General features: G+C 40.3%; 2 protein-coding genes across 4 annotated transcripts in view; one reads left to right on the top strand and one right to left on the bottom strand.

Annotated features, from left to right (window-relative positions):
- LOC126292005 (uncharacterized) overlaps positions 1-5,520 on the bottom strand; it is a 101,310-nt gene extending 95,790 nt beyond the window's left edge. The window contains exon 1 of the mRNA XM_049985789.1: positions 5,406-5,520. Coding sequence (XP_049841746.1) covers positions 5,406-5,520 — 115 coding nt within the window. The remainder of the gene's footprint in view (positions 1-5,405) is intronic.
- Positions 5,521-6,066: 546 nt separating this feature from the next.
- LOC126292006 (REST corepressor 1) overlaps positions 6,067-27,543 on the top strand; it is a 74,565-nt gene continuing 53,088 nt past the window's right edge. Inside the window, exons 1-4 of one of the 3 annotated variants that reach the window (XM_049985791.1) lie at positions 6,426-6,599; positions 6,719-6,995; positions 7,339-7,398; positions 7,476-7,550. In XM_049985791.1, coding sequence (XP_049841748.1) covers positions 6,890-6,995; positions 7,339-7,398; positions 7,476-7,550 — 241 coding nt within the window. In that variant the 5' untranslated portion in view covers positions 6,426-6,599; positions 6,719-6,889. Of the gene's footprint in view, positions 6,996-7,338; positions 7,399-7,475; positions 7,551-27,543 lie in introns of all 3 variants that reach the window. The other 2 variants (XM_049985790.1, XM_049985792.1) reach the window with 2 other exon arrangements.

The raw sequence follows: 27,543 nt of genomic DNA, 5'->3' as shown, positions 1-27,543 counted from the left end.
GGAGTATGTAGCGGTGGGAGGACGTACGGGACAGTGATATGAGCCACGAGGCAAGTGGGTGGGAGCAGAGACGAAGTACAATGGACGAGGATATTGTGTAGGCTCGGTGGCCAGTGGAATACCACTGCAGGAAGGACTGTGGGTAAGATATTGCTCATTTCAGGAACGATGAGAGGTAGTTGAAACTCTAGTGGAGATTGTGTTTTAGTTGTTCTACTCCTGAGTGATATTGAGTCAAGAGGGGAATTCTCCTCTGTGGCCAGACAGTGGGGCTTCGAGAGTGGTGAGTGACTGGAGAGAGAAGGCACTGGAGATCTGTTTGTGTACAATGTTAGGAGGGTAATTTCGATCTGCCGCCAGTGAGACCCTCGGTGTATTTCCAGAAGGACTGCTCATCACTACAGATGCGACAGCACTGGGCGGCAGTGCTATACGGAAAGGGTTTCTCAGTACGGAATGGGTGGCAGTTGTTGAAGTGGAGTTATGGCTGGTGATTGGCAGGTTTGAAATAGAAGAAGGTAGTGATGAAGCCATCTTTGAGGTGGAGATCGACATCGAGGAAGGTGGTTTGTTGGATTTAAGGGGACCAGGTGAAGCAAATGGGAGGTAAAGTGTTGAAGTTTGTATCACTGTAATGGACCTAGGTACCAGATCTATCACATATTCTCCCACCACCACCTACTCCAGTCTGGTACCAAGCACCACCTATCCCATTAATGGCATCTGTGAATGCAGTCATGTGATCTACAGGCTAAGCTGTAACTACTGTGCTGCATTACATGTGGGAACGATAACAAACGAATTGCCACCGACACTGCAACCAAGCTACAGCTGGACCACCCACTCACTGAGTATGCCGCCCAACACAATGTTCTTCACTTGGATGACTGTTTCACAGTTTGTGCCATCTGGATCCTTCCTACCAACACCAGATTTTCTTGCAATATATCCTACATTCCCATACCCCCAGGTTCCATCGTTTGTTAGTTCCTGTCCTTCACCCAGCCATCCTCTTCTCTGCTCCCACTCTAGCACTACACAGCCTTCTGCTTCACCAACACAAACACAGTTTTCTTTTCCCCTCCTCTACTTCTCTTTCTCTTTCTCTCCTTATCCATTCCACCCCCCCCCCCCCTCCCCCTCCTGACTGCACCTAGCTCTGCCCTATCCTGCCTTCGCCATGTCCCTGCGTGCTCCCACAAGCTGTGCTTCACTGTCTTCTTCCACGCCTTCTCCTTAGCCCCGCCATCCAGACAGCTTCCTTCATCATTCACAGTTGCTTGCAGTCTGGCTTCAGTGGCCAGAGACTGTGGTCATGTTTGCTCTCTCTCTCTCTCTCTCTCTCTCTCTCTCTCTCTCTCTATCTATCTACTAGCAGCTTAATATTTGCACCAAAATTAAAATGCCACTTTAACCATAGACAGGGATGTATAGGCTATTTGGAAATTACATTTACCTGCAGTAAATTTGAGTATGTGAGAGGTGTAGAGATCACCATAAATTCTCTATTACTATCAGCTATAAACACCATTAGCAAAGGAACAAATTCACACCTAAAGTCCCTGAAGGGACTTCTGCAAGATGTTCAGTTATCACCTTCATATACTATTCTTAGCACACTCTTCTGTAGAACCATTTTTCTGGATGATTGTTGTCATAGGATAGTAATTAGGAAAGCCTGCAAAATTTGCTAATTACCCTGTCTGCAGAGTTCAAAGCAGGCAAAACAGAGCTTTTTGGTTAACTTATTCAAATGTCAGGACCATCCCAACAACCCTGGACAGTCAGGAACTCCACCCAAGGAACCTCCTACACCACACACCCATTGACCTCTGTTTCCGGGGCCTGTAAATCATCATTTTTTTTTGTATGCACTTGCATAACATGTATTTTTGCAAGACTGTGGATAAATGTGTTGGCTGTGGACCCTTTATCAATTTACTTCTGCCATCAGCAGACATTACAGTTTTTGAAGATTCCTCCAACATCCCGTGTAAATTATTTATACAGACCAAGAACAGGAGTGAGACAAGGAAAAAACCTTCCAGTATATAATATTTAATATTTCTTTAATCTGATTCCTGTCATATCATTTGCTAATGAGGCTATATATGTTTTCCAATGTTAAGATATGACTACATCCATTCAAGGGTAATGGTTTAAGGCCACACCAATTTTAATTCCCGAGTCGAATTTTATGACCTAAGCAACCAAAGCCATTGAGATCACAGAAAATGCCAACGAGGTAATTTCTCTTGTTTAGTTCTACCAAAACGTAGTTTATGAGATCGTGTATTGTCTTCTCAGTAGTGAAGCATATACAGAATTTAAACTGAGCTGACATTAAGATGCTATTCTTACTAATATGGTGCTGTTCTCTGTTACAAGCTACTTTCTCCAAAAATTTTATAAAATATGAAGAATGTAGAAGGCCTTACAGCTAAAGGGCAGTTGCTTATCTCCTGTTTTGTATATTGGTGTCATTACTGCATACTTTTGTCCTTCAGGGAATACACCTTCACTCACTGACTGGTTGTGGAGGTAATTCAAGGGCGACACTACATCATCAGTGCACGATTTTATGTTCTTTGGCTGGGACACCATTTTTACCACATTTTAGTCACCTAATGGTTTTTGTGATCTCTCTAGCTGAGCTGCATGACTGATGTCTGGTGGAGGAGTATGCACTGTCTAAGTAAATTGAATCTGGTTTTGGTGGAACATTATCTGGCTCATCTGGGAGTTCAGCACTGTTTGTCTTGCAAGTTCGTTTCATGCCAAATAATGTGGCAAAATTGTCCTCACCTTGTTCCTGGAATTTTGATTTTTTTTTTTTATTATAGAGCTTGAATTCCTCTTTTTGATTACATGTCTGAGGAATTCTGCAACACTGCTTGCAGCACATATTCTTGATTGTGCTAGTCCTCTGCTAAGATATTTTGATCCCACATGTTCATCACCTTGTTTCTTGTCTTCCACAGCAAAAGACCATGACTGTTGTAAAGGAAAACTAGATTCATACGTAATAAGAACATCTTTAGGAAAGATATAACTTTCTAATCTAGTGTTTGTCCTTTACAAATTTCTTCCAATGTTTCATACAGTACATTCTTGCTGAATAGTGTAACTGAATCAGCATCTGTAATTCTGTAAAATTTTACTTTTCCTATCTCGGTTAAGCCTGATGACAGGGATATCATCACTGTAACTGGATTAAGAAATAAATTATTAATCACTCTTGCACTGTGTTCTCATATTCTTACTGGTGGGGTCAAACCAAAGCTGGATATCTGCAAGTCTAATTCCTTTGATCAGAGCTATCAGAGATGAAATATATATTGAAATCTCAATTTACAATTACTTCCCAGTCATTTCTGCTAGATCTTCAGTATCTCCCCCTCCCCTCCAATTGTTTAATCTTGTTGTTGTCTTCAGTCCTGAGACTGGTTTGATGCAGTTCTCCATGCTACTCTATCCTGTGCAAGCTTCTTCATCTCCCAGTACTTACTGCAACCTACATCCTTCTGAATCTGCTTAGTGTATTCATTTCTTGGCCTCCCTCTACCATTTTTACCCTCCACGGTGCCCTCCAATGCTAAATTTGTGATTCCTTAATGCCCAGAACATGTCCTACCAACCGGTCCCTTCTTCTAGTCAAGTTGAGCCACAAACTCCTCTTCTCCCCAATTCTATTCAATACCTCCTCATTAGATGTGTTATCTACCCATCTAATCTTAAACATTTTTCTGTAGCGCCACATTTCGAAAGCCTCTGTTCTCTTCTCGTCCAAACTATTTATCGTCCATGTTTCACTTCCATACACATACTTTCAAAAACGACTTCCTGACACTTAAATCTATACTCGCTGTTAACAAATTTATCTTCTTCAGAAACGCTTTCCTTGCCATTGCTAGTCTACATTTTATATCCTCTCTACTTCGACCATCATCAGTTATTTTGCTCCCCAAATAACAAAACTCCTTTACTACTTAAAGTGTCTCATTTCCTAATCTAATTACCTCAGCATCACCCGTCTTAATTCAACAACATTCCATTATCCTTGTTTTGCTTTTGTTGATGTTCATCTTATATATATGCTCCTTTCAAGACACTGTTTAATGTAATTTAAAATATTTCCAGTGAGGGCCCTATGTATGCTTACTGTCAGAGCGGCTCTCTCATATGTTTCCACATATATTACTGAAAAACAGCACTCAAGTGGCTACTCAATGCAGTATTCATTGAGGTCTATGGCCTGGGACTTTACTCCACTTTTTGTCTCTATAGTCACTCCCCCTTTCCTCAGATATGCCTACAGTAATGTGATACAAACTTTTATCCAAGTGTGTCTGTTCAATTTTGACTTCTAGGTGATATTGTTATGCAGAGCACATCTGTAGGAATCTCTTGAGTTTTCCAGTGTCCTGTGTTCGTATGAGAAGCTGAGTTTTCTTACTAATCCATCAACTTATGTTCCCATGAAAAACTCCAAATACATTATGAAATCTGTCATTTTATTTCATTTTTTATTTACTTTTTGGTCAATTTATTGCTGTGTCGGTATCTTCATTTGTCCCAAAAAGGCCTAGTGAAAACATCCGAAGTCAACAGGACTGGATACTGTTCTGGTCACACTCAATCCTCCTCTAAACTATGCATGCAAGCAACCTCTTACTGGAAACATTCAGATGTAGCCACCATGTGTAATGCAACTGGGTTAGTGTCTACACATCAGTCACATCCACATGTGATCACCCCCAGCTGCTGAGGAATTACTGAAGCTCTGGCAGAAACACTTCTGATTTCAAGTAACATACTTCAGAGATGTCAATGTCAAACTTCGCAGGGGAGTCCAAGTGTCCACAGGTTGTAGTTAGTATTTCTAGGTACTTCCAACAGTTGTTCGCAAGAAATTACTGGACATAAGTTGTTACCAGCATAGCATGTTTTTTGTGGTGATGGCCTTATATCCAAATGAGAAATTGCCTCAGGATATTATCCTGCATGACCATACTTAACAGAAGCAGACAAACTATGCTAGCCTACCTGGATTGGGGAAAAGCGAGAAATAACATGGCTACATTTGAACGTGAGAGTGGGGAGGGGGGGTAAAAAGAAAAATGTAAGTAACAAAAACTATATTTTCTTTGCTCACTGACTTTGTTTTGTTATTACTGACACATCATGTAGAAGTTTCATCTATTCTAACAGTTCATCACCCGACTTATGAATTATCATGCTCGCATCGTCAGCAGAGGGTACCCTTTGTGCTTTATTGATACACGAGAAAACATTAACTTATATTTAACAAGGGCAGAGCAGAAGTCAATGCGAAACATAGGCTGGAAGCGTAGGTAAAACGAGAATAAAAAATTCCACTGGAATACTGCATTGGGAACACAAACCTTTGTTTTCTGGATAAAGATTCGCAAGGGCCACAACTTCATGTCCTGCGGCCACACATTGTAGCATGTTATAGCAACTGTCCTTTCCGCCACTTATTAGAGCGACGACCTTCATCTTTGTGCGACGAAGGTAGTACGATATAATGTAGGAAACACTGAGATCACCTCTAATCAAGAACTAATGTCACTAAAAGATGTTTGTTTACGACGCAAGGCACAATGAGCTGTAGACACTAGAGCAAAGTCTTTACACCACATGACTAAAAATAGAGGGCTTCGTTATCATCGCCGGTTAAGTGTCAAGTCACGGATAAAAACTAAAAACAGATGCCGTGCAAAAAGCAACGGTACAATTTTCACAATACAATGGTGCGAAATGGCATACTAACAGTAAATTTCTCACGCAGTATATAATTTAGGATATTATTTACTTCCACCGCAAGTATTATTATTGAAGCCTGGTACGCCTGATGTGCGACTCTGTTTATGTACTTAGGTAACACTGACAAGTAGAATGTTGCTTTCTTTCCGATTGAAAAGTTTCCCTAAGCCTTTTTCTATACGCTCCCTGACAGTTAACAGACTGTGCGTCATCCGCTACGCTCACCAAACCTTGCTCACTGCGTCTTTCTGGCGCAGTCTTGTATACGACCACAGTACCTCAGAAATACATTGCAACAACATCTGCGAACAAGCTAATCAGATGCTCAGTTTTCTGCTTCATATATTGAATTTTTATTTCTGTCTTTACAGAGAAATTATAAAAATAACAAAATGCGTCTAGCTGTTTCGTATCAAGTAAGCTGATACACCGAAGATCTGAAATACATTTATTTAGATTGTAGGAATTCAAAAAAAAGTAGCTTGTTTCAACGTGAATTCACGCTATCAATACTTTCGAAGCACCGTACAATGTGACGTCATGTTTTAACTTTGATGTTATCTACTTCCAAACAAATTACTGCATGTTTTTCGTCGATTTGTTAGCAAATATGTTCAGACGCAACGTACAGTTTCTCCACAGATGCGCTAATATTATCTTCAATCTCTTCATTCGCAAATCATCGCAATTCCTTTTCGTAATGATTGCCAACAGATAATATTTATCATCTTTGGAATCCTATGAAATAGCACCGCGGGAACATCAGTTCTAAATCAGCCTTCATTAAAAGATGAGTTCTTTTCAAAAGAACGGTAATGAACTATTTCTTTTTAATTTTTGAGTAATTATAGGTAATTATATGATTTTTATATCTTTTTTAAGCTCACTCTGTTTTTTATGTGTTTTATCCTTCATTTGCGGGAGGTTGCAGTCCAGAGTTTGTAGCAGTGTTTTATTCTAAGTTCCGTATGTCTTGTATGGTGCTTCGAAAGTGCGCTAAGCCTAGTATACGGTGGTGTAGATACGGGTTGTGGTAACTTAATTTCACTGCGGTTAAATACCTAAAGGGGGCTGATTTTTTTAATTGAGTTGGCCGTCAAAAATGGTATTGGCAGAAAGAAACACTGAAAGTGCTAGAAATGGTCGGAGATCTAGAGGACCGAGTCCAAATGGTCATGCATCGGAATCCAGTAGCGAAGAAGAAGGAGGTAACTACAGTACTTCATCTGGCTTAGTTGTAGAGACTGAAGCTTGGAAAAATGCTATTCCTGCGACTATTAATACTTTATTTTCTGCTAGATGCTTACCATTTATACGCTTTTGAGTAGACGTATTGTTGTATTATGTGAAATTGTTGCTCCCTGTCTGTTCCATACCTTTATACTTCCGTGTGTGAACATCATTTTTAATATTAACCAGATCTTTGTAGCTTTCCTAAAAACGGTATGGAAGATTGAATTTGTGCGTCGCGGATTATTGTAGGTTGCACGTAGACACGCACGACCTTCCTTTTCAATTGTACGCTATTTCATTGTTATCTTATTTTTACAGAGAAAATTCGCGTGGGGCGAGATTATCAGGCTGTTGTACCAGAATGCATCCCACTGTCGGGTAACAGCTTTTTCTATATTTTTGTTACTATTATTTTATAACAATTTTTGTGTTCAAACTGTTATCCTGTTTTACAGAACGTCGACCAGAACAGTGTTCTGACCGTGCGTTACTGGTATGGTCCCCGACCAACTCGATCCCCGACTACAAGTGTAAGTCAGTTACAGAGATTATACAGAATTAAAATTATTTATTCATGTTCTATACATATGTCAGTGTCTAGAAAATGCTGTTTGGGTTGGAGCTCGATCAACAATATTTGAAGGCGTATTCCATGTCCTTTAGTGTATAAGTCTCATAAGATTTCATTTGGTACAAATGGACATGAAGTGACTTACCTTGTAGTTGACACAATCTTTGTTTGGATTTTGTGTGTTCCCATTTTGAGTTTATGCTTTACTGTTAGTAAGAATACGTGCCTGCAGAAGTAGATATCAATAGAAGTTCATTTCAGTGCAGTTAGCACATGGTTGAGTTAATACTAACTGTTGAAAGAACAACACCAATTTTGTAACATGTCTTTGTGTAGCGAACTCCTACAGCAAAAAATCTAAGTGTAATGCTGATGAGAGTGCAGTTGCATAAAGTGAATGATGCGTTACAAGACAAAAATAATAATACATTCCCCTAAGTAAAAGTAACTGTCACTTTACGTTCCTGTTTATTCAGAATCATTCAGAGAGAGAAAATCATATGTGATAGTGATAAGACACTGACATCTCAAGCCTGGAAGAGGTGGTTTCAAATCCACATCTGGTTGTCCATAGGTTGTCCTAAGTCACCACAGGCAACTGCCTAGATAGTTCTTCCAAAAAGACGCTGGTCACTGCCATTCTCATTCTTGTGTAATCGGACTTGTGTTTCATTTCTAGTGATGAGAAATTATTGTCCATTCCTTCAGAGTTACAGTACAGATCTACAGCTGCTTGCTGCTGGTGCTCAAAGAGTGCAGCAGAATGACTTCAACCAACTGTGTGTGGGAACAGTACTTAAAATAAGGGAAAGGCAATGGATCAATGCGTGGATCTCAGAAACACATAACAGGAGACGGCGTTCACACTAACTTTTGAGCACTAGCTCTTTTTGTAGCAGTGGTAGACACATTCACACATAACCACTCAAACTAATGCTCCTGTGGCCACAGCAGGACTGTGTGCTGGCTGTTGTCATTTTTTATCCACATGTAGAATTTAGAGATCCCATAATGAAAGTTATATGTCGTAATACATCTGCATACCAGGTACTGCAAACTTATGAGAAATGCATGGCAGGGAATACTCTGCATTGTAGCACACATTATAGTTTCTTCCCATTCCAATCAAATATGGAGCACAGTAAGTGTTCATATCTATTTTCAGACATCTGCCAGTCCAGATTTTTTAGTATTTCTGTGACGCTCTGCTGTAAATCAAACAAACCTGGGATGGTTATTGCTGCTCTATTTTTGTATACATTCAGTATCCCTCATCATTCGTATTTGCTATTAATAATCCATCTAGATAGTTGAGCAGATGTGCCACTTCCTGAATTTGAGGAGGCACGCCTGACACAGATCGAATCTGCATGGCAGATTAGCGACAAGGGCTTGTGAGTTGGCCATTCCGGATGTGGCCATCAGGCAATTTTCCAGATCCATTGTCAATATTCTGCGCAAAGTGTGAGGCCAAGATTGCTACAATATTGTTGCACAGAATTTATGCCTGGGTTGCATCAGTTAGGACTCTTGTCTTTTTAGCAAATGTGTTGGTGCTCTGTGAGCTAGACCTCAAATGTATTGCAGTTCCAGTAACTATGTGCTGCAAAAAGAAAAGCAAGAGGAAGCAGCAGGGGCAACAAAGTGGCTTGGAAGATGTTCTACAAACAGTCATACTAATATGCGAAGAGAACTTGCAACAGTGCTAGATGAGTATTGAAAGCCTTTCAACAAATTGATGAACTTCATTAAACCACATATACACCGAAAAGTTGCTGGTCTGATACTTGTCAGATTTCACTTTCCACAAAGAGTGAGATGCATTTTGTAGAGGATTGGTAGGCAAGTGAGATACATTTTGTAGAGGATTGGTAGGCAAGTGAGATACATTTTGTAGAGGATTGGTAGGCAAGTGAGATACATTTTGTAGAGGATTGGTAGGCAATGCTGTTAAATATTTCTGCAACAAATAATTCTTGCTTCCTCAGACTAACTAATAAGCTGTTGTGCTGTTATTTACTTGAACTGAAACACTTTTATCATATGTTTCTAGAGCTGTTTACTGCATAAGTATTAAACACATTCTGAAACTACTCCCCTGAATGCACTTCAGTAGATCATTTCCTTCATGTGTCTTTTCTGATGTATTCATATTCATAATTCATTGCTGTACCAGTTTGCGTGTCCACAAATTGTGAAGTCTTGGCGGGAACTGCCATGTATTGCACAATATTGTCCTTTCAGGGTACAGTGTATTGAGCGAACATCAATATTTTTATAGCTCTCCAGTCTCCTTCAATATATTGTGCAAAGCTTCACTATCACTATCAGATGCTCAATATTTTTGAGCAATACTCAGTAGTATGCCATAAATAATGAGCATGTGAGGCCCCCCTTAACATTGTCACAACCCAATTAATGATGCCACCCCTCTAGCGAAATGGGAAAAAGCAAAGATGATGTCCTGTTCGCTACAGATCCCATACACATACACAGTATTGTAAGACAGGGCACACTAGTGTTTTGTAAACAGTGTCCATTTGACACTGCAGTTGCATATTGCCACTGAACCCAAGTCTGCAAACTGTTACTTGTGATTACAACTATGTGATCACCACATTTCGTGTGCATAAAAATTATTACTCCTAAGTTTTTGTAACAGTTAATTGGTTCCAGTTGGGGTTATTGGTATTACATCTTGTGAAGGGCACAACTTGTGTTTAGTGAACCTATCAATATCAGATGTTGGCGTCGACCCATGACTCAATGACGTGGTGAGTGCTGTCATACGCGTGCAAGTAATAAGAGTACAGAGCACTGATTTTAATTTAAAAAATACTTTATTTCGTGTTAAGATTGTTTATTGGAACATTGATTGTAGTGGAATTTCAGTTTGTATAGCCTAAGTTTTAAGTTAGGTTGAAAGGTGACAGTTCGGCTGGGAGTCAAGTGGTGTCGAAGGCTTTAGTTAATCGCACAATTTTAAATTTCTGTACATTTAAGGAAAGTTATTAGTCTCTCTGCCGCGTTGCAATCTTATGAATATCTTACAGGATGTTTCTGCAGTTTCTTATGTCCAGGTAATATCTCATTATGCAAGGGTGGTTTGATTAACCCGGTAAATTTCCAGGGAAGAATGCAACATTTTTGTTGTTCATTCGTGGTTGGTAAGAGTGATTATTCCAAGGATCATTTAACAAATTTCAACAACGTACTGCATACAGTTCAATGTTAGAGCTGACTGAATTGGCCAGTGTGTAGACTGCAATTGAAAATGGAAGAAATACATATATAATTTTGTGCTTTTATTGTAAGTTTTAATGGTCTCGTGGTTCTAGGCGCGCAGTCAGGAACCGTGCGACTGCTACGGTCGCAGGTTCGAATCCTGCCTCGGGCATGGATGTGTGTGTTGTCCTTAGGTTAGTTAGGTTTAAGTAGTTCTAAGTTCTAGGGGACTAGTGACCACAGCAGTTGAGTCCCATAGTGCTCAGAGCCATTTGAACCATTTTTTTTTTTTTTTGTAAGTTTTAATTTGAATGGTTGGACTGCCTCACAAATCAAAACAGAATTGAAATTCACATAGACTCTGCACCATCATTGAAGACTATGAACTTTTGAGTTAATGAATTTAAATGTGGTCGGACAAGCAGTAAAGATGAAGCACACACTGGCTATTCAGTTGAGGTAACCACAAAGGAAACCATTGACAAAATCCATAATAAGGTAATGCAAGAGCACCGAATAAAAATTCGCGAGGTTACTGAGACTGTAGGCACCTTAACTGAGTGAGTATGTAATATCCTACATAGAGAATTGGCTTTGAAGAAGCAGTGTGCGAAGTGGGTGCCACAATTGTTCATAGTCGACCAAAAGCGTGTCCATTTCAACACAGTGTCTGGCGATGTTAATTGCAATTTGCATGATTTTATGCGCAAATTTGTGACCATTGACGAAACCTGGATCCATCATCATTATCCACCAGTCAAAATAGCAATCAGAACAGTGGACAAAGGTTGGTGAATGTGCATCAAAGAAGGCAAAGATTGTTTTGATGGCTGGTAAGGTGATGGCCACTATATGTTGGGATTTCCAAGGAATAATTCTCGTAGATTGCTTGGAAAAATGGCAGAAGTGTAACAGGACCCTATTAGGATTCATTGTTGGTTTGTTTAAAATGTGTGTTGGCTGAAGAAAGACAAGATTGACACACAAAAAGTGTTCTTTCACCAGGATAATGCACCATACCTCACATCAGTGATAACAGTGATGAAAATACACGAATTCAGCTTTGAATTGGTACCTTGTACCCTCTGTTCACTAATGTTAGTGCCAAGTGACTCCTCCTGTTCCCTAACTTTAAACTTTCGCTTACTGTGAAGAAATTTTCATCAGATGAGGAAGTGATAGTTGCAGTCGACAAGTATTTTGCAGAATTTGACAGAACCTATTATTCTGATGTGATGGAAAAAGCTGGAGGATCACTGGGACATGAGTATATCCCTCTAATGAGACTTATGTCGAAAAGTAAGGTGAGTTGTTTACGAGAAAAAAAAAAATTTCACTGTTTTTTACAAAACTTATTGTACCAAACTCATATGTAATTTCATCATGTACCTAGAGTCTGAGACTACTATTATCAGTCAGGTCATTAGTGTAAAACATGTATTGCAAGGGTCACAACACACTTCCCTCGAGTACATTACATTGTCTCTGACTCTTCATCCCGGATTACATAGTGTCTACTCCCTACCAAAAAATTCTTAATTCATTCACAAATTTCATTTGATACCCCATACAATATTTTATTTAGTAGTTCATCCAGGCATTGACTCGCACTAATACAGAATTTGTTATCAAAATACAATGAAAATAGATAGCTCATAATTACATAGAAAATATAAGTGTGTTTTTACAAAGATAATACAGGAATGCAGCTATAATGTTTCTGATGGAACAATCCTAGTGCATGCCTGAAATGGTTTAGGAAAACCTAAATTGGGATGGTGGGACAGCAAACTCCATGCTCTGAAATATAAAGTTGGTGTTTTAATAACTGCACATGTCCTTCAGTTGGTCCCCATTGTACGGTGTTTTTTTGATCATGTATAGTTTGCACCAGCTAACTCACATAATAAAACATAATTTATCTCTGCATGCGAAGGACTCTGGTGACTCACAGGCCACGAAAATGCTACTACGCCTCTTGTAATTCTTCCAGTATGTTCAGAAAACTAACTGCAGGATGTAAACATGCAACTATACCCCATGCAACACTGCATCTGCATCCCCTTATGATGGGTGAGATGTTGAGCTCAGGAAAATGACAAGACAAGACTATCAGGCACAACAGATTTTCTTGTAAAATTATCGTACTTTGGTTAATAAGAATTGGAAGGGTACTGAGTCAAATGCGTTCAAACATCAAAAAATATTGCAACACATTGGTTACCTTGACCCATAGATTTCAGAAAATCGTGCAAGAAACCTACAAATTGTGTTTTTCATGACTGGTCATTTTCAGAATATCTGGGTGGTAGGTTTATGGTATGCTTTTGCTATCTCTTTTGTATACAGGAGTTATCTGTTCTTATCTTCCAACCACTAGCCACTGGACACTCTCTCTCTCTCTCTCTCTCTCTCTCTCTCTCTCTCTCTCTCTCTCTCTCTCTCTCTCTTTTCCCCCTCCTCCTGTGTGTGTCCAGTCAGCAAACCTCATGCCATTTATAGTCTTTACATATTATCAGAATTTCTGTGAGTTTTCTGACAGATCATTCAATAAGATTTTATTATTGAAGGCTTCACATGTCACCCCTTCGACAGCCAAATTGGTTTAATTTTGTATCACAGCTCCTCGGCAGGCTCCTGTCCAGCGCTAAATGTCTTGAATTCCTCTTTGAGATACGATATGGTTGCCTCTTTACCTTGTCTTGTAAACATGTAAGTATTTCTACTTGTTTGTCTCCCATTGTACTTTGTTAATCGTTGTGCTTACAACTGCCTCATCGTTGACAATACCAGTTTCATTGTGGTCAGGTCCATTTGTTGCCATTTAGATCTAATGTACATTGATGAGCCAAAACATTGTGACCACCTACTTAAAGGTGGTCCACCTTTGGAACACAATACAGCAGCAAATTTATGTGGCACGGATTCTACTAGTCCTTAGGTCTTAGTAGGTTTGCAGAGGTATGTTGCACCACATGTCTGTGTGCAGGTCACTCGATTGCGTTTTAGCTTATCCTTTTGGCTGCTGTCATTATTGGGCTATAGCCAGTGTTTTGTGCGTAGTTTTTATTGAGCTGCACTGGTTTTTAGGACTGCTTTAAACCCTCTTGGAATTTTTTGTGAACGTGGCTGCAGTTGATTTTAATCATTTCATTCGGTTTGGAGGGGGGGGGGGGGGGCAGCACTTCTTTGGGTTTTACTGTAGCCACACAGGGCCTTTTTACAGCTATCATTATTTGGAGCCTAAGCTAGAAAATTCTTATGTGTACTCCATGCACAGTTGGCCACCTGAGTAGCAGCCTCTGATGTGTTATGAATCCTTCACATATTTAAGGGGAACCTACTATTCCCAGACCTATGGCAAAGCTCCAGAAAGTTGGAGCCTAGCTTGTCTCAGGTTGTTTTATTCAAGGCTTGTACTCATCTCGAAATCGAAGAGTCATGATTTAGATCAGGGGTATGTGTGCCATCTGAGGTGATTACTTATGCTATACTAGAGTAAATTGGTATTGCAGCTATGAGAAGTAACAGTGGGCCTCCTTAGATAACACTGGGTGTTTATCAAGTTTTGTCTCTTGTAGTTCGCTAGAGCTGAATCGCACCACAGGGAGTGCTAAAGGCAGTTGCATTAAAGATGGCTGCCTTCATTGTACCCCAGTGTGCTAACTGTGTGTTTTGGTTTGAAGAATCGAAATCGACAACAACAGTTCAGTGTAATTTCCGTACTAAGTACACTAAAGACCCTCCCGGTAGACATAAAATTTAAGAGTGGCATCAATGTTCTGTAGAAACAGGGTGCTCGGTAAGACATGGGAAATCATTAGGTCGTCCAAGCACATCTGTTGATGATGATGATGAGTGAGTGACACAATATTTTGTCAACAGCCCTACGAAGTTGAACCAGTGTGCATCTTGTGAACTGCAAATTCCATAGACGACTGTTTGACATGTGTTGAGAAACCTTTTGCATTTGAAACCGTACAGATTGATGATCGCACAAGCAGTAAAAGACATTGACTACAAAATTGCTTGAGAAAACTTCTGTGCAGACATGTTACATCATTACATAAGGATGAACATTTCTTGGCCAAAATAATTTTTTCTGGTGAATTGACTTTTCACTTAAGTGATAACCTTAACACACATAACTTTAGGATTTAGGGCAGTGAAAATCCACATCAAACATTGCAACATGTTCGTGATAGCCCTAAACTGAATGTTTTTCGTCCATTGAGCAAGAACAAATTGTACGGCCCCTTTTTTTCCATGGGAGAACCATCAACAGGACAGTGTACTTCGATATGTTAGAACGATTTTCGATACCACAGATCAATGAGGATGATCAAGAACAAAATGTTTACTTCATGCAAGATTCAGTGGATTGGCCATGATGCGCCAATTGTATGATTGCATGCCGCCCCCCCCCTATTCCCCAGACCTGACAACACCACTTGATTGTTTGAAGAAAAAATGTGTGTGTGTGTGTGTGTGTGTGTGTGTGTGTGTGTGTGTGTGTGTGTGTGTGTGTACAGGGTGTTACAAAAAGGTATGGCCAAACTTTCAGGAAACATTCCTCACATACAAATAAAGGAAAGATGTTATTTGGACATGTGTCCGGAAACACTTAATTTCCATGTTAGAGCTCATTTTAGTTTCTTCCACCTACGCTCAATGGAGCACATTATCATGATTTCATACGGGATACTCTACCTGTGCTGCTAGAACATGTGCCTTTACAAGTACGACACGTGGTTCATGCATGATGGAGCTCCTGCACATTTCAGTCGAAGTGTTCCTACACTTCTCAACAACAGATTCGGTGACCGATGGATTGGTAGAGGCGGACCAATTCCATGGCCTCCACGCTCTCCTGACCTCAACCCTCTTGACTTTTATTTATGGGGGCATTTGAAAGCTCTTGTCTACGCAACCCCAGTACCAAATGTAGAGACTCTTTGTGCTCGTATTGTGGACGGCTGTGAGACAATACACCATTCTCCAGGGCTGCATCAGCGCATCAGGGATTCCTTGTTACGGAGGGTGGATGCTTGTGTCCTCGCTAATGGAGGACATTTTGAACATTTCCTGTAACAAAGTGTTTGAAGTCACGCTGGTACGTTCTGTTGCTGTGTGTTTCCATTCCATGATTAATGTGATTTGAAGAGAAGTAATAAAATGAGCTCTAACATGGAAAGTAAGCGTTTCCGGACACATGTCCACATAACATATTTCCTTTCTTTGTGTGTGAGGAATCTTTCCTGAAAGTTTGGCCGTACCTTTTTGTAACACCCTATATATATTAAAAACAAAGATTCCAAGACTTACCAAGCGGGAAAGTGCCGGTTGGCAGGCACAGTAAATAAAACACACAAACACACACACAGAATTTCTAGCTTTCGCAACCGACGGCTGCTTCTTCAGGAAAGAGGGAAAGACAAAAGGATGTGGGTTTTAAGGGAGAGGGTAAGGAGTTATTCCAATCCCAGGAGCGGAAAGACTTACCACAGGGGGGAAAAAAGGACAGGTGTACACTCACGCACACACACACATATCCATCCGCACATACACAGACCAAACTCTTTCCTGAAGAAGCAACCGTTGGTTGCGAAAGCTTGAATTTGTGTGTATGTTTGTGTTTGTCTGTGTATCTGTCGACCTGCCAGTGCTTTTGTTTGGTAAGTCACATCGACTTTAGAGAACTGCTTGGAATGTCACATTTTGCACAGGATAGAAAGAATTCTCAGTGATAGCAACATGTTCCTGTGTAGTTAAAACTTTCATATGGCATGATGTAATTAGAGCTGTAAGTGGAAACTGAAATAAAGAGTTGAAGACTTAGGGGACGAGAGGAATGCTGAGGACTTGTGCAGAAAGAAATGCTAATTTAAAATCAGGATGCGAAGGAACACAATCAGTGAACTAGAAGTTATTCATTGTGCCTGTCAGTGACTTCTTAAACATTCATGTTGACAGCAGACCCATGAACAAAGCAGCATTCTGTGATGTGTTGTGCTTCTTGTAGTCTTCACACAATCCTCAGTATAGGCCTATACAAAGACACCATAGAACAATGACTGAAGATAAATGTTGTATGGCCACATTTTTCTAATAAGGTTTCTCTTGTCATGACATATTGCAGTCTAAAGTTTCTAAGCAAAATACCAACAAATTTGACTGGTAGTGATTACTGTTAATTCTGATAAATATTTATGATAAAAACAGATTCAACATCAGTATGTCGTGTCATGAGTACGTGGTTTGTTAACTGTCGTAGAACAAAGTAGTTCTTGTGAAGGTAATTAATCTTTTATCATCAGAGAGCATTTATTTCACAGTGGTTTACCTCTGACAAAGCATAGATAGCTATGTGTTGTGTAGTGGAGATGTTGACCCACAGATAGGCACAACAAAAAGATTGCTAGAAGTTTTCAGCCAAAAGGCCTTCTTCTGAATTAGGCGACATACACCACACAAAAATTCAAACACCTCTCTCTCTCTCTCTCTCTCTCTCTCTCTCTCTCTCTCTCTCACTCACTCACTCACTCACTCACTCACACACACACACACACACACACACACACACACCACACACACACACACACACACACACACACACAAAGTGTCTCTGGCTGCCAAGGCCAGACTGTGGGCAACAGTGCATGATGGGAGCAGGAACCTGGATGATGGAGGTAGGGAGAAGGTGATGGCAGGGGGCAGTGAGGTGCTTCTTGTGTGAGCGTACATGGATGAGGTGGGGAGAAGTGGATGTGTTGGTAGAATAGAAGGTTTTGTAGTGCTGGAGTGAGAACAGGGAAGGTGTAAGTGGGTGAAGGATAGTGACTAATGAAGATTGAGGGTTTTGGGAACTTAGGATACATTGCAGGGAGAGTTCCCACCCGCACAGTTCAGAAAAGCTGATGGTAGGAAGGATCCAGATGGCATAGTTTGTGAAGTAGTCATTGAAATAAAGAGTGTTGCGTTGGACAGCATGCTCAGTAACTGGATGGTCCAGCCATTTCTTGGCCACAGTTTGTCGACAACAGTTATCCACAGTTTGTGGACAACAACTTGTGTGTTTTGATGCCCATGTAGAATTGCAGCACAGCAGTTGCAGCTTAGCTTGTAGTTTGTATGACTGTTTTCACAGGTAGCCCTGCTTATAATGGGATAGGTGATGCTTGATACCAGACTGGACTGGACTGGACTGGAGTGGGTGTTGGTAGGAGAATGTATGAGGCAGGGCTTGCATCTAGTTCTAGTACAGGGATATGAACCCTGAGGCAAAGGGTTAGGAGTAGGGGTTGATTACGGATGGACAAGGATATTGTGTAAGTACCATAGCCATCAAAATACCACTGTGGTATGGGTGGGAAGAATAGTGGGCAGGACATTCCTCATTTCAGGGCATAATGAGAAGTTGTAGAAACCCTGGCAGAGAATGTGACTCAGCTGCTCCAGTCCTGGGTGGTACTGAGTCCTGAGAGGACTGGGCCTCTGTGGCCAGACGGGGGAACTTCGAGAGCTGGTGGGGTGACGGGAGAGATAAGGCCCAGGAGATCTGTTTCTGTATATTGTTGGGGGAAGGTAACCAAGGTCTGTGTAGACCTCAGTGAGACTCTTGGTATATGTGGAGAGATTGGAGAGGCATTACTTGTCACTAAAAATGTAATGGTCACTTGTGGCTATGCTATATGGAAAGGTCTTCTTGGTATGAAGCAGGGGCTATTGAAGTGGAGGTGTTCATGGTGGTTGGTAGGTTTGTTAGGGCGGAGGACTGATGTAGCCATCTATGAGGTCAACATTGAGAAAGGTGGCTTATTTGTTTGAGGAGGACAACTTGAAGTGAATGTAGGAGAAGGTGTTTTGGGGTTCTGAATGAGTGTGGGTAGGGTGCCCTCACTTTCAATCAGATCACGAAGATGTCACTAATGAATCTGAACCGGTTAGGGGTTTGGGTCTATGGGTGCTTAGGAAGGATTACTGTAGATCAGCGATGAATAGGTTGGTGTAGGATAGTGCCATTTGGGTGCCCATTTCTGTACTTTGGATTTGTTTGTAGGCAGCACCTGCCACAAGTACGTCTCCCAACCTAATACAGCAACGTATTCATGGGCATACTCTCTCCAGTCACCCTCCAGCTCCCAAAGTACCACTGCCCGCTCACAGAGGAGCATTCCCCGTGTGACTCAGGCCATCCTGGACTAAAGCAATTGAATCACATTCTCTGCCAGGGTCTTGGCTATCTCTGGTCATGCCCTGAAATGAGGAATGTCCTGTACACTGTCCTTCTCCCCCTCCCATAGTGGTATTCTGCCAGCAACCAAACTGACAAAATATCCTTGTCTATCTCTGCTCCCAACACCTTGCCCCGTGGCTCGTATCCCTGTAATAGGTGTAGATGCAAGACCTGTTCGATACATCCTCCCACCACCATCTACTCCAGTTTGTCACATGCATCCCCTATCCCCTAAAAGACACAGCTGGTGAAAGCATTCATGTGAACTAAAAGCTAAGTTGCAACCATTGTGCTGCGTTCTACATGGACATGACAAGCTGTCCGTCTGCACGAGTGGCCACTGACAAACTATGGCTGAGGAACGGGTTGACCACCCAGTTTCTGAGCATGCTGCCTAACACCACACTGTTCATTTCAGTGGCTGCTTCACAGCCTGTGCCATCTGGATCCTTCCTACAAATAACAGCTTTTCTGAGTTGTGCAGTTGGGAACTTTCTCTGAATTATGTCCTATGTTCCTGTAAACCTCCTGGTTCGAACCCTTGTTGGTCACTGTCCTTCACCCACCTATCCCCTTCCCTGTTTACAATCCAGCACCAGATAGCTTTATGTTCCACTAACATACCCACACTCTTTTTACATTTGTCCTGCAGTTGTCTACATTTATGTTCAGTTAATGGACCATCACAGTGTGCTACAATATCCATAATGCATGAGCTTAATCATATAATTGATTGAAACAGTCAGTCATAGGGATGTCTGTATGTTCCGTGGAGTTGTTGGGATCTTCAGGCCTAAGAATGGTTTGTGGTGGTTTCCACACCAGTGTATCCTGTGTGAGCCCCTTCATGTAACTACTGCAGCCTATGTCCATTTGAACCTGCTTACTGTGTTCGAACCATGGTCTTCCTCCATAATTTTTAACCCTCACACTTCCTTCCATGTCCAGATTAAAAATTCCATGACACCTCAAGATGTCCTATCAACAAATTCGTTCTTTTAGACGAGTTGCCCCATAAATTTTTCCCCCAATTCAACTTCATACGTCTTCAATAGTTATTCACTCTGCACGTCGACTCCAGCATTATCACATTTCAAGTGCTTCTATTCTCTTATTGTGAGAGCTATTTACTGTACAACTTTTACTTACACACACACACACACACAGACAGACAGACAGACAGACAGACAGACAGACAGACAGAGAGAGAGAGAGAGAGAGAGAGAGAGAGAGAGAGAGAGACCTAACAGAGGAGGGAGCAGGGAGAGTGGTGGGACAAGGCAGTACAGAATCTTTATGCGGGAGGACTGATGGAAGAGAGAATGGAAAGAGATAAGGTGATGCAGTGGAAACATAGTTTAGCAGAGGTTTAGGCCAGGGGGATTGGAAAAGTGCAGGGTATGCTGGAGAAACCTGTGCTGGGGAGGGAATAAGCAAATGGCCAGATTCTGGGTCGACGACGTCCAGCTGTATGTGCAGAACTGGTTAACATCACAACCCCGGGAATTTTATGAGACAGCCATTCACTGCCTTGTGTCACAGTGGGACAAGTGTCTCCAACAGCCAGGGTCAATAATTCTAACATACAGGTACTGGCTTCTGTAATTATGCCTCCAGCTTGTTTCTTTTTGAACACCCATTATATGTTGGCATAGGATGGTGCCATGCAAGTACACATAGCAGTGCCAATGATTTGTGTATATATTTGGCTTTCAAAATTGAAATAGTTGTGAATCAGAATAAGATTGGCTAGGAGGCTTAGGAAAGATACTTGGGGTTTGGTATCAGGAGAACATCAATAGTGTTCTGTGGCTCCAAGGCTATGGGTGTGGGGTGGGAGGGTATTAGTATATAAGGATGTGACATCCACATTGACCAAGAAGTGGTCTTGTGGCAACGAAACAGGAAAGGCAGTGAACGAAGTGAGCAATGTCTTGAATTTATGCTGGGAGGTTATGGTCAATGGTTTGGAAGTGGGTCAGTGATCGCAGAGGTTCGTTCAGTGGAAGCATTGTATCCAACTGCAATGGGACAACCAGTGGGGAGAATTTAATGACAATATTTGAAATTTAACAACACTTAAATATATATTCAATATTAACAAATTTCTCTTTTTCAGACATGTTTCCTCTTTAAGTTCTATCAGTGATCCATTTCATACTGTAGTACTGACATTGAACAGCAAAAGTGAAACCATTTTCATGAATGATTCATTGCCTGGAAAAGTGACCTGGCCGTGGCATTAGTGCTCTCGTGTTTATGCCCGTGAAGCAGGGAGAGGAAGTAGCAAGAGCTAGGACCGGAGCTGGGATCAAGCTTAAATTACCAGCCCCATCTTTCACCTCCTCCTCCTCCCTATAAGAATCATTAATTTTACAATAATAATTTAAGTTATATATGTCAAAATAAAGATCATGATCTTGTAACATTGACTTATTTTAGATCGCAGTCAAAACAATTTAAAAAATACAAAAGATAAATGTGATTACTCATTCTACAAATAATAAATTTAAAACTTCATTTTCCAAGCTTTCCTGGAAGAAAAAATGTTTATGGTCTCATCATAGTTTATGAAAGTAACTTCTTGGTGCTCTTGTTGTTGTGGTTTTCAGTTTTGAGGCTGGTTTGATGCAGCTCTCCATGCTACTCTATCCTGTGCAAGCTTCTTCATCTCCCAGTATGTACTGCAGCCTACATCCTTCTGAATCTGCTTAGTGTATTCATCTCTTGGTCTCCCTCTACTATCTTTAGCCTCCACTCTGCCCTCCTATACTAAATTGGTGATCCCTTGATGCCTCAGAACATGTCCTACCAACCGGTCCCTTCTTTTTGTCAAGTTGTGCCACAAACTCCTCTTCTCCCCAATTCTATTCAATACCTCCTCATTAGTTATGTGATCTACCCATCTAATCTCCAGCATTCTTCTGTAGCACCACATTTCGAAAGCTTCTATTCTCTTCTTGTCCGAACTATTTATCGTCCATGTTTCACTTCCATACATGGCTACACTCCATACAAATACTTTCAGAAACGACTTGGTGCTCTATGTAGATCATATTCAGATTTGTTAACCTTTGTTGAGCATTTGTGCTCCTAAAATAACTTTTTCATTAGCTTTAGCTTGCTGAAACTACTTTCTCCAGAGGAAACAGAAACTGGGATGATAAATATTTTTAAAGTTGTAGTAATGCCAATTTATTGTTACAAATTAAACTTCATGTGAATTCTTCCTTGTTAATATCTTCTGCTTACGTTTCTGCCAGTTTCGCTGCCCAATATTCCTGTGAATGTTCGGATACTTCATTCTTACAAAGCTCATCAGTGATCCTCTCCCCAATCCTTTTGTCTGAGAATTAGATTGATAACTCATTATTTTCTGCAAATAATTTGGTCTCAGAAATAGTTTTGCAGGTACAGGAGAGACTAGAAAGCGTAAGAAAGTTCAAAGGGTTTTGAATATTTCGAGCTTCTTTATCAGTTGTTATGTCTTCACTTTCTAGAAATTTATCAACATGATCCCCCCTCCCCAGGAACAAGTTAAAGCAATGAATTTGAGTATTTGCATTCTGCTGTTGACAAGACAGAAGCTTCAACTTCTTCCAGATCCTTTGATTTTATCAAAGTGCTTATAAACAACTTTGACCCCCTCTTCTCTTGCAGACCACATACTCATGCTCTGGGATCTCTGTGTTGTGGGTGCATGTTTTTGTAAAATTTATCATCTTGAAACTGAAGCCACATGAATAGACATAAACGATAGATAGCTCGAAAAAAAGTTTGTTTTGGCTGATGTGCCGGTTGCATGTGCTGCTTCTAAGTCATTCCATGTCAAGTCATCCGGACCACGACACCCGTTATCTGGTTGTGAACTGAGATTTTGTGGACAGCTTTTGTATCTAATTTCATGAACATTTGCCAATTTTTATTGTTTTGTATGCATTCTGCTAGTAGCAATTGCTGAAAGTTTGATGCAATGCGTTACTTCAAAGCATACTAAAAATTTGAAAATTGGCTGCAGTTTTTAAACAAAAACGGTTTTGCTGACATTTTTATCCGTGAATATCTGTTTGGACATGTAGTTTCCGATAACACATTACAATTGTGCAATTAAATTTTTGTAAATGAATTTTATTTAATGCTATTGCTAAACTAGAAAAATATATTTTGGATAATTGCCCCTCCCCCCTCTGGAAAACACTGAAAAAATTAGAAAATTATCTGCAAATAATAAAATTTCGTCACGAAAAAAATCAGTTTTGGGAAATGAATAGCATTGGGGAGAAAAAGTTTTATTTTATATATAACACTTTCTTACCTCTGCCATAACCAAATTAACTCAATATAAAAATACATAGCATTTTGTTTTTAATATTATTTTGTCAAAAGCCATATTGTCAACGATGCCCAATATGCTGGTGCTGCGATCTGCATTCAAGTTGATTCAGAACTACTCATGTGAGGAGACACTTTGATTCTTAGATAATATTTTTTTGTATGAGAACCACTTTTCTTCCACCATCTTTGAGGACTCTTTGCTCAGAGTATAAGTACGGCCTGTTGCTTTGGTGATATCAACTTCACACAGAATATGAGAGAAGCATCACCATCGGGCCAGTAGAAGGACGGGGATGATCCATGAGGATGCATGAACCTTTTGTAACATCTCCTTCTTCCCAGTTCACCTCATCAATTCCCAAATACCAATAATAGTCATATGCACATGCAACATAGCAGTTGGGCTGCACAGTGCATTCTGCCATTAGTGGCAGAAGTGCATCTGATAAATCATGCACGATGCTAAAATCCGTTTCACAGCTCAGCCTTTTTGCTCCAATCTTGTTTGGTGGTATTGGTACAATGTGATGCATAAATCATGTTCAAGGAATTGTTTTTGCACTTCTGAAGTGCTGAGAAAGATAATGTCTGACTTGTGCCATTTCATCTTTTGAAACAAAGAGAACTGAAGTGCCTTGCAGGTTCTCGCAAGAGAATTCAAATACCTGTGGAACTGTAAGTATTTGATTTATAAACTCTTTGCAAAATTGTTTTTGTGACAAGTCTTTTAACAGTGCCACCAATACCATCACAGGAAGATTTGCCATGGCTGGTAGCAAAAAAGGACCAGCTGCACTTTATGTTAAAGTCGTGTTCATGGTAGCAGATATTTCTGAAATTCTTACAATTTTTATATTGTGCAGCACAACCATCAGTGAAATATTCAGCATACACAAGATTAATTTCTGCAAATTCACACTTAAAATAATTCAATACAGTCTTCAGAGTCTGGTACACCAAGGCAACATCATGTTCTAGATCATCAGAAACAATACAAATACTCTTTGCATGCAGCTGTTTTTCCTTTTTGTAATGTATATGGACAGTGTGAAGAGTGCAGCTGCCATTGCCTCAATGGCACCCCTGTACTTCATCTTGAACAACAAAATTGATATTTTCACTGAAATCCATTAAAATTAACACTGATCCTTCATCAATTGTTTCCTTCTTCATTTTCATATAATTATATTGTGATTGAGAAATAAGAGTGTGGAGTAAGTTTCCCAATTTTCTTAATTAATGTGTCACAGAATTCTGATAGAGAAGTGATTTGAACAGTTAGTCATTCTGTCAGTTAATACCCATTGACTGTACTGAACCATCTCATCAGGATCATAATCGTCTATTTCGTTTTCTAAGTGGGTTTGAAGCAATAAGCTGGTGGGGCATTTTTCACACAGACGAAGTGTACAGGCTCAGTTATTTATATCACATGTGATTATTTTGATTAGATCTTGGCATGCTTCCTAAATAGAAATGGAATTCAGAACAATTTAATGCACACACACATATGGTAAATGCACACACATATGGAATGTGTTCCTCATGATCCTGCAAGTATATACACTGTTTTGGTCAAAAAGAAGGTATCCTACTTTGTCTTCCGAGTACAGTTCAGTTAAATTACTTAAAACAAGACGCTTTTGTCCATAGGTATTTTTGCTGGTGCTCACTTTGTCTCTTTTCCCAGGCATTATCCAGTGTGTTTTTGTCATCCAAATAAAAACTCTTACTTTTTGCACTGTATCGTGGCAATGTGTGTCCTCTTTCCTGCTCATCCATTGATAAAATACCCTTCTCCATTAAAAGAGATCTTGCTTTTTGTACCAAATATTCAGAAACCTAAAATTTGGAACTGACTTTCTGTTCAGACCAAGTTACAAAGTAACTGAAATTTTTCAGGATTATTTGCATATTCAATTTTCTGCTTGATTTTGCCCATGAGTTCACCATGATGTTTTGACTTTTCTTCTAGTTCTGTTAAATCACTGTCAGGGATAGTGCTTGCATCAGCAGCCAGCTCAACTTGATATGTATGTCAAATTTTAGTTTTCAGAGCCCCAGCTGCTGATTCAAATTATCATTTGGCTGCTGCATACTGACTATGCCAAGCAACTGAATGCAGCTTTGCAGGAGGTACTTTTAACGTAGTTAAGCTAGTGTTGAGCACAGATTTTTCAGGAGTCTGCATCCTCACATTATTTTCATTTATATGGTCTGGTGATGAGTCGTCACACTTGTTTTTCATTAATAAGTTTGATACAGGATGGGCACATTTTCTCCACAGGAAAATCCTAAAGCCTCTCATTTTGAAGGTCTTTGCCAATTTTCTTATGTAGAGAGAATCTGCACAGGTATCTGTCTCGGTGTTTAAGACACACACACACACACACACACACACACACACACACACACACAAACGAAACACTTATATCGTGTTGCTTCGCCATAATAAAAGTTCTTGTTCTTCATTGGTCAGTTCATTCAAACAAGTCAGGGCATTATCACATATATTTTACAGATACTGCCCAAGAAAACACTCCGTACTTGTACGTTCTGTACTACTTCAGTCATAATACCAATATTTGTTGTAAATAATCCAAAAGATGATTGGGATAACGTAAAAAGTAACTAAATAATGAAAAATCATTCTCTCACATTGTTACATTACAAAAGTATTTCACATTATTATTGTAACATTAGGTGACCTTTTTTTGGAATGAATATTTAAAAACTACGACAATTGAGTTTTTAACTAATAATTGACTCTGGGTACAACTTAGTGCAAGAGCTCAGAACTGCATGCTCATTGAACAGATGACTCTAAACAAAGGAACGGAAAATCTTATCAAACATCTATCGCACAAGTAGGAGGCTACCTCAAAAAGAAGTAAAGGAGGAGATTCAGGGTGCAGTGAGTACTATCAGAAAGTGTTTTGCACTATTGAAACTCAACTCTGAAGATATAATTGATGCAAACACGAAAATTAGTAGAGAGGTTAAGGATGCTTTCAAAGAGGTCAATCAGGAGGCAAATGATGGCAGTACAGCAAGACGAGTGGTGCCAGCTACAGGCATAAACTGTGAAGTAACATAGCCTATGTCAAGGGAAGACACCAGCGCAATGCCATCTGTCAGCACAAACCACAGTCAAAGGAGCCGCAGACTGAGAGTGCATAGCAGAGAAAGAGAGAACCATCTGCTGCCAAAGCTACACAGTGCCCCTCAGCTGCCAACAGTAGCTATTGAGGAAGCCCAGAATTGTCCATTCGTGTGAGGGATGATGAACCCAACAGGATTGGGGCTTCGAGCAAGAGAGCGAACCGCCTGGCTTTATATGGGCAAACTCCATCAAGACACCACAAAGGAGGAAATCATCACACACCTCAAGGTTCTGGGAATAGCAGGAGAAAGCAAGACACAAGGGGCCACCTAAAGGCCTTCATAATTAGGGTGCCTTTTGGCTTCCGCGAATGAGCCATACAGCCAGAACTGTGGACAATACGAGTGCTGGTGTGGCAGTACCTTTTTCGGGAGTAAGGGACCTGAAGCCACCAGGTTGTAACACCATTCACAACTAAAAGGATTAAACTGGAACATTGGAGGCTTTAGCACAGCAATAGCATCCGTCCAAGATAATTTCTTTAGACCTTATGATATAGTGTTCCTGATGGAAACGTTCCTTACAAACAACTGTAACAAAGTAAACACACATTACATAATCAATGTTATGGCGGAACAAGGCCCCAAGGGTGGACCGAAGGATGGCATTAAATATCTCATCAAAAATATTTTCTCACCCTTCTCAGTCTACCACAAATCAAGTCACTATCTAGTAGTAAGGACTGCCATCTGTGTTCTTATGTGTGTATACTCTCAGCCTCAGTAACAACAGTAGATATTCTAGAAGAAATCAGTTTGTGCTTGGATACTACAACTCAGGATGACCGAGTCATATTGACAGGAGACCTGAATTGCTGTGTGGACACCCCTTCACGGAAAACAATAGATGTCATGAACTACTTGGAAGAGGATGGCTTTGCACTTGTCAATAACAAAACAACCCACATTTATTTCTGTCATAATGGTGCAAGCACAATTGACCTCTTGTTTGTGATCTCCAAACTTAAACCGCTAGAACTATGCATCATCCTGG

This window comes from Schistocerca gregaria, chromosome 9, assembly GCF_023897955.1.
Source record: "Schistocerca gregaria isolate iqSchGreg1 chromosome 9, iqSchGreg1.2, whole genome shotgun sequence".
NCBI classification, from domain to species: Eukaryota; Metazoa; Arthropoda; class Insecta; order Orthoptera; family Acrididae; genus Schistocerca; species Schistocerca gregaria.
This window is presented reverse-complemented; position numbering and strand designations above follow the sequence as displayed.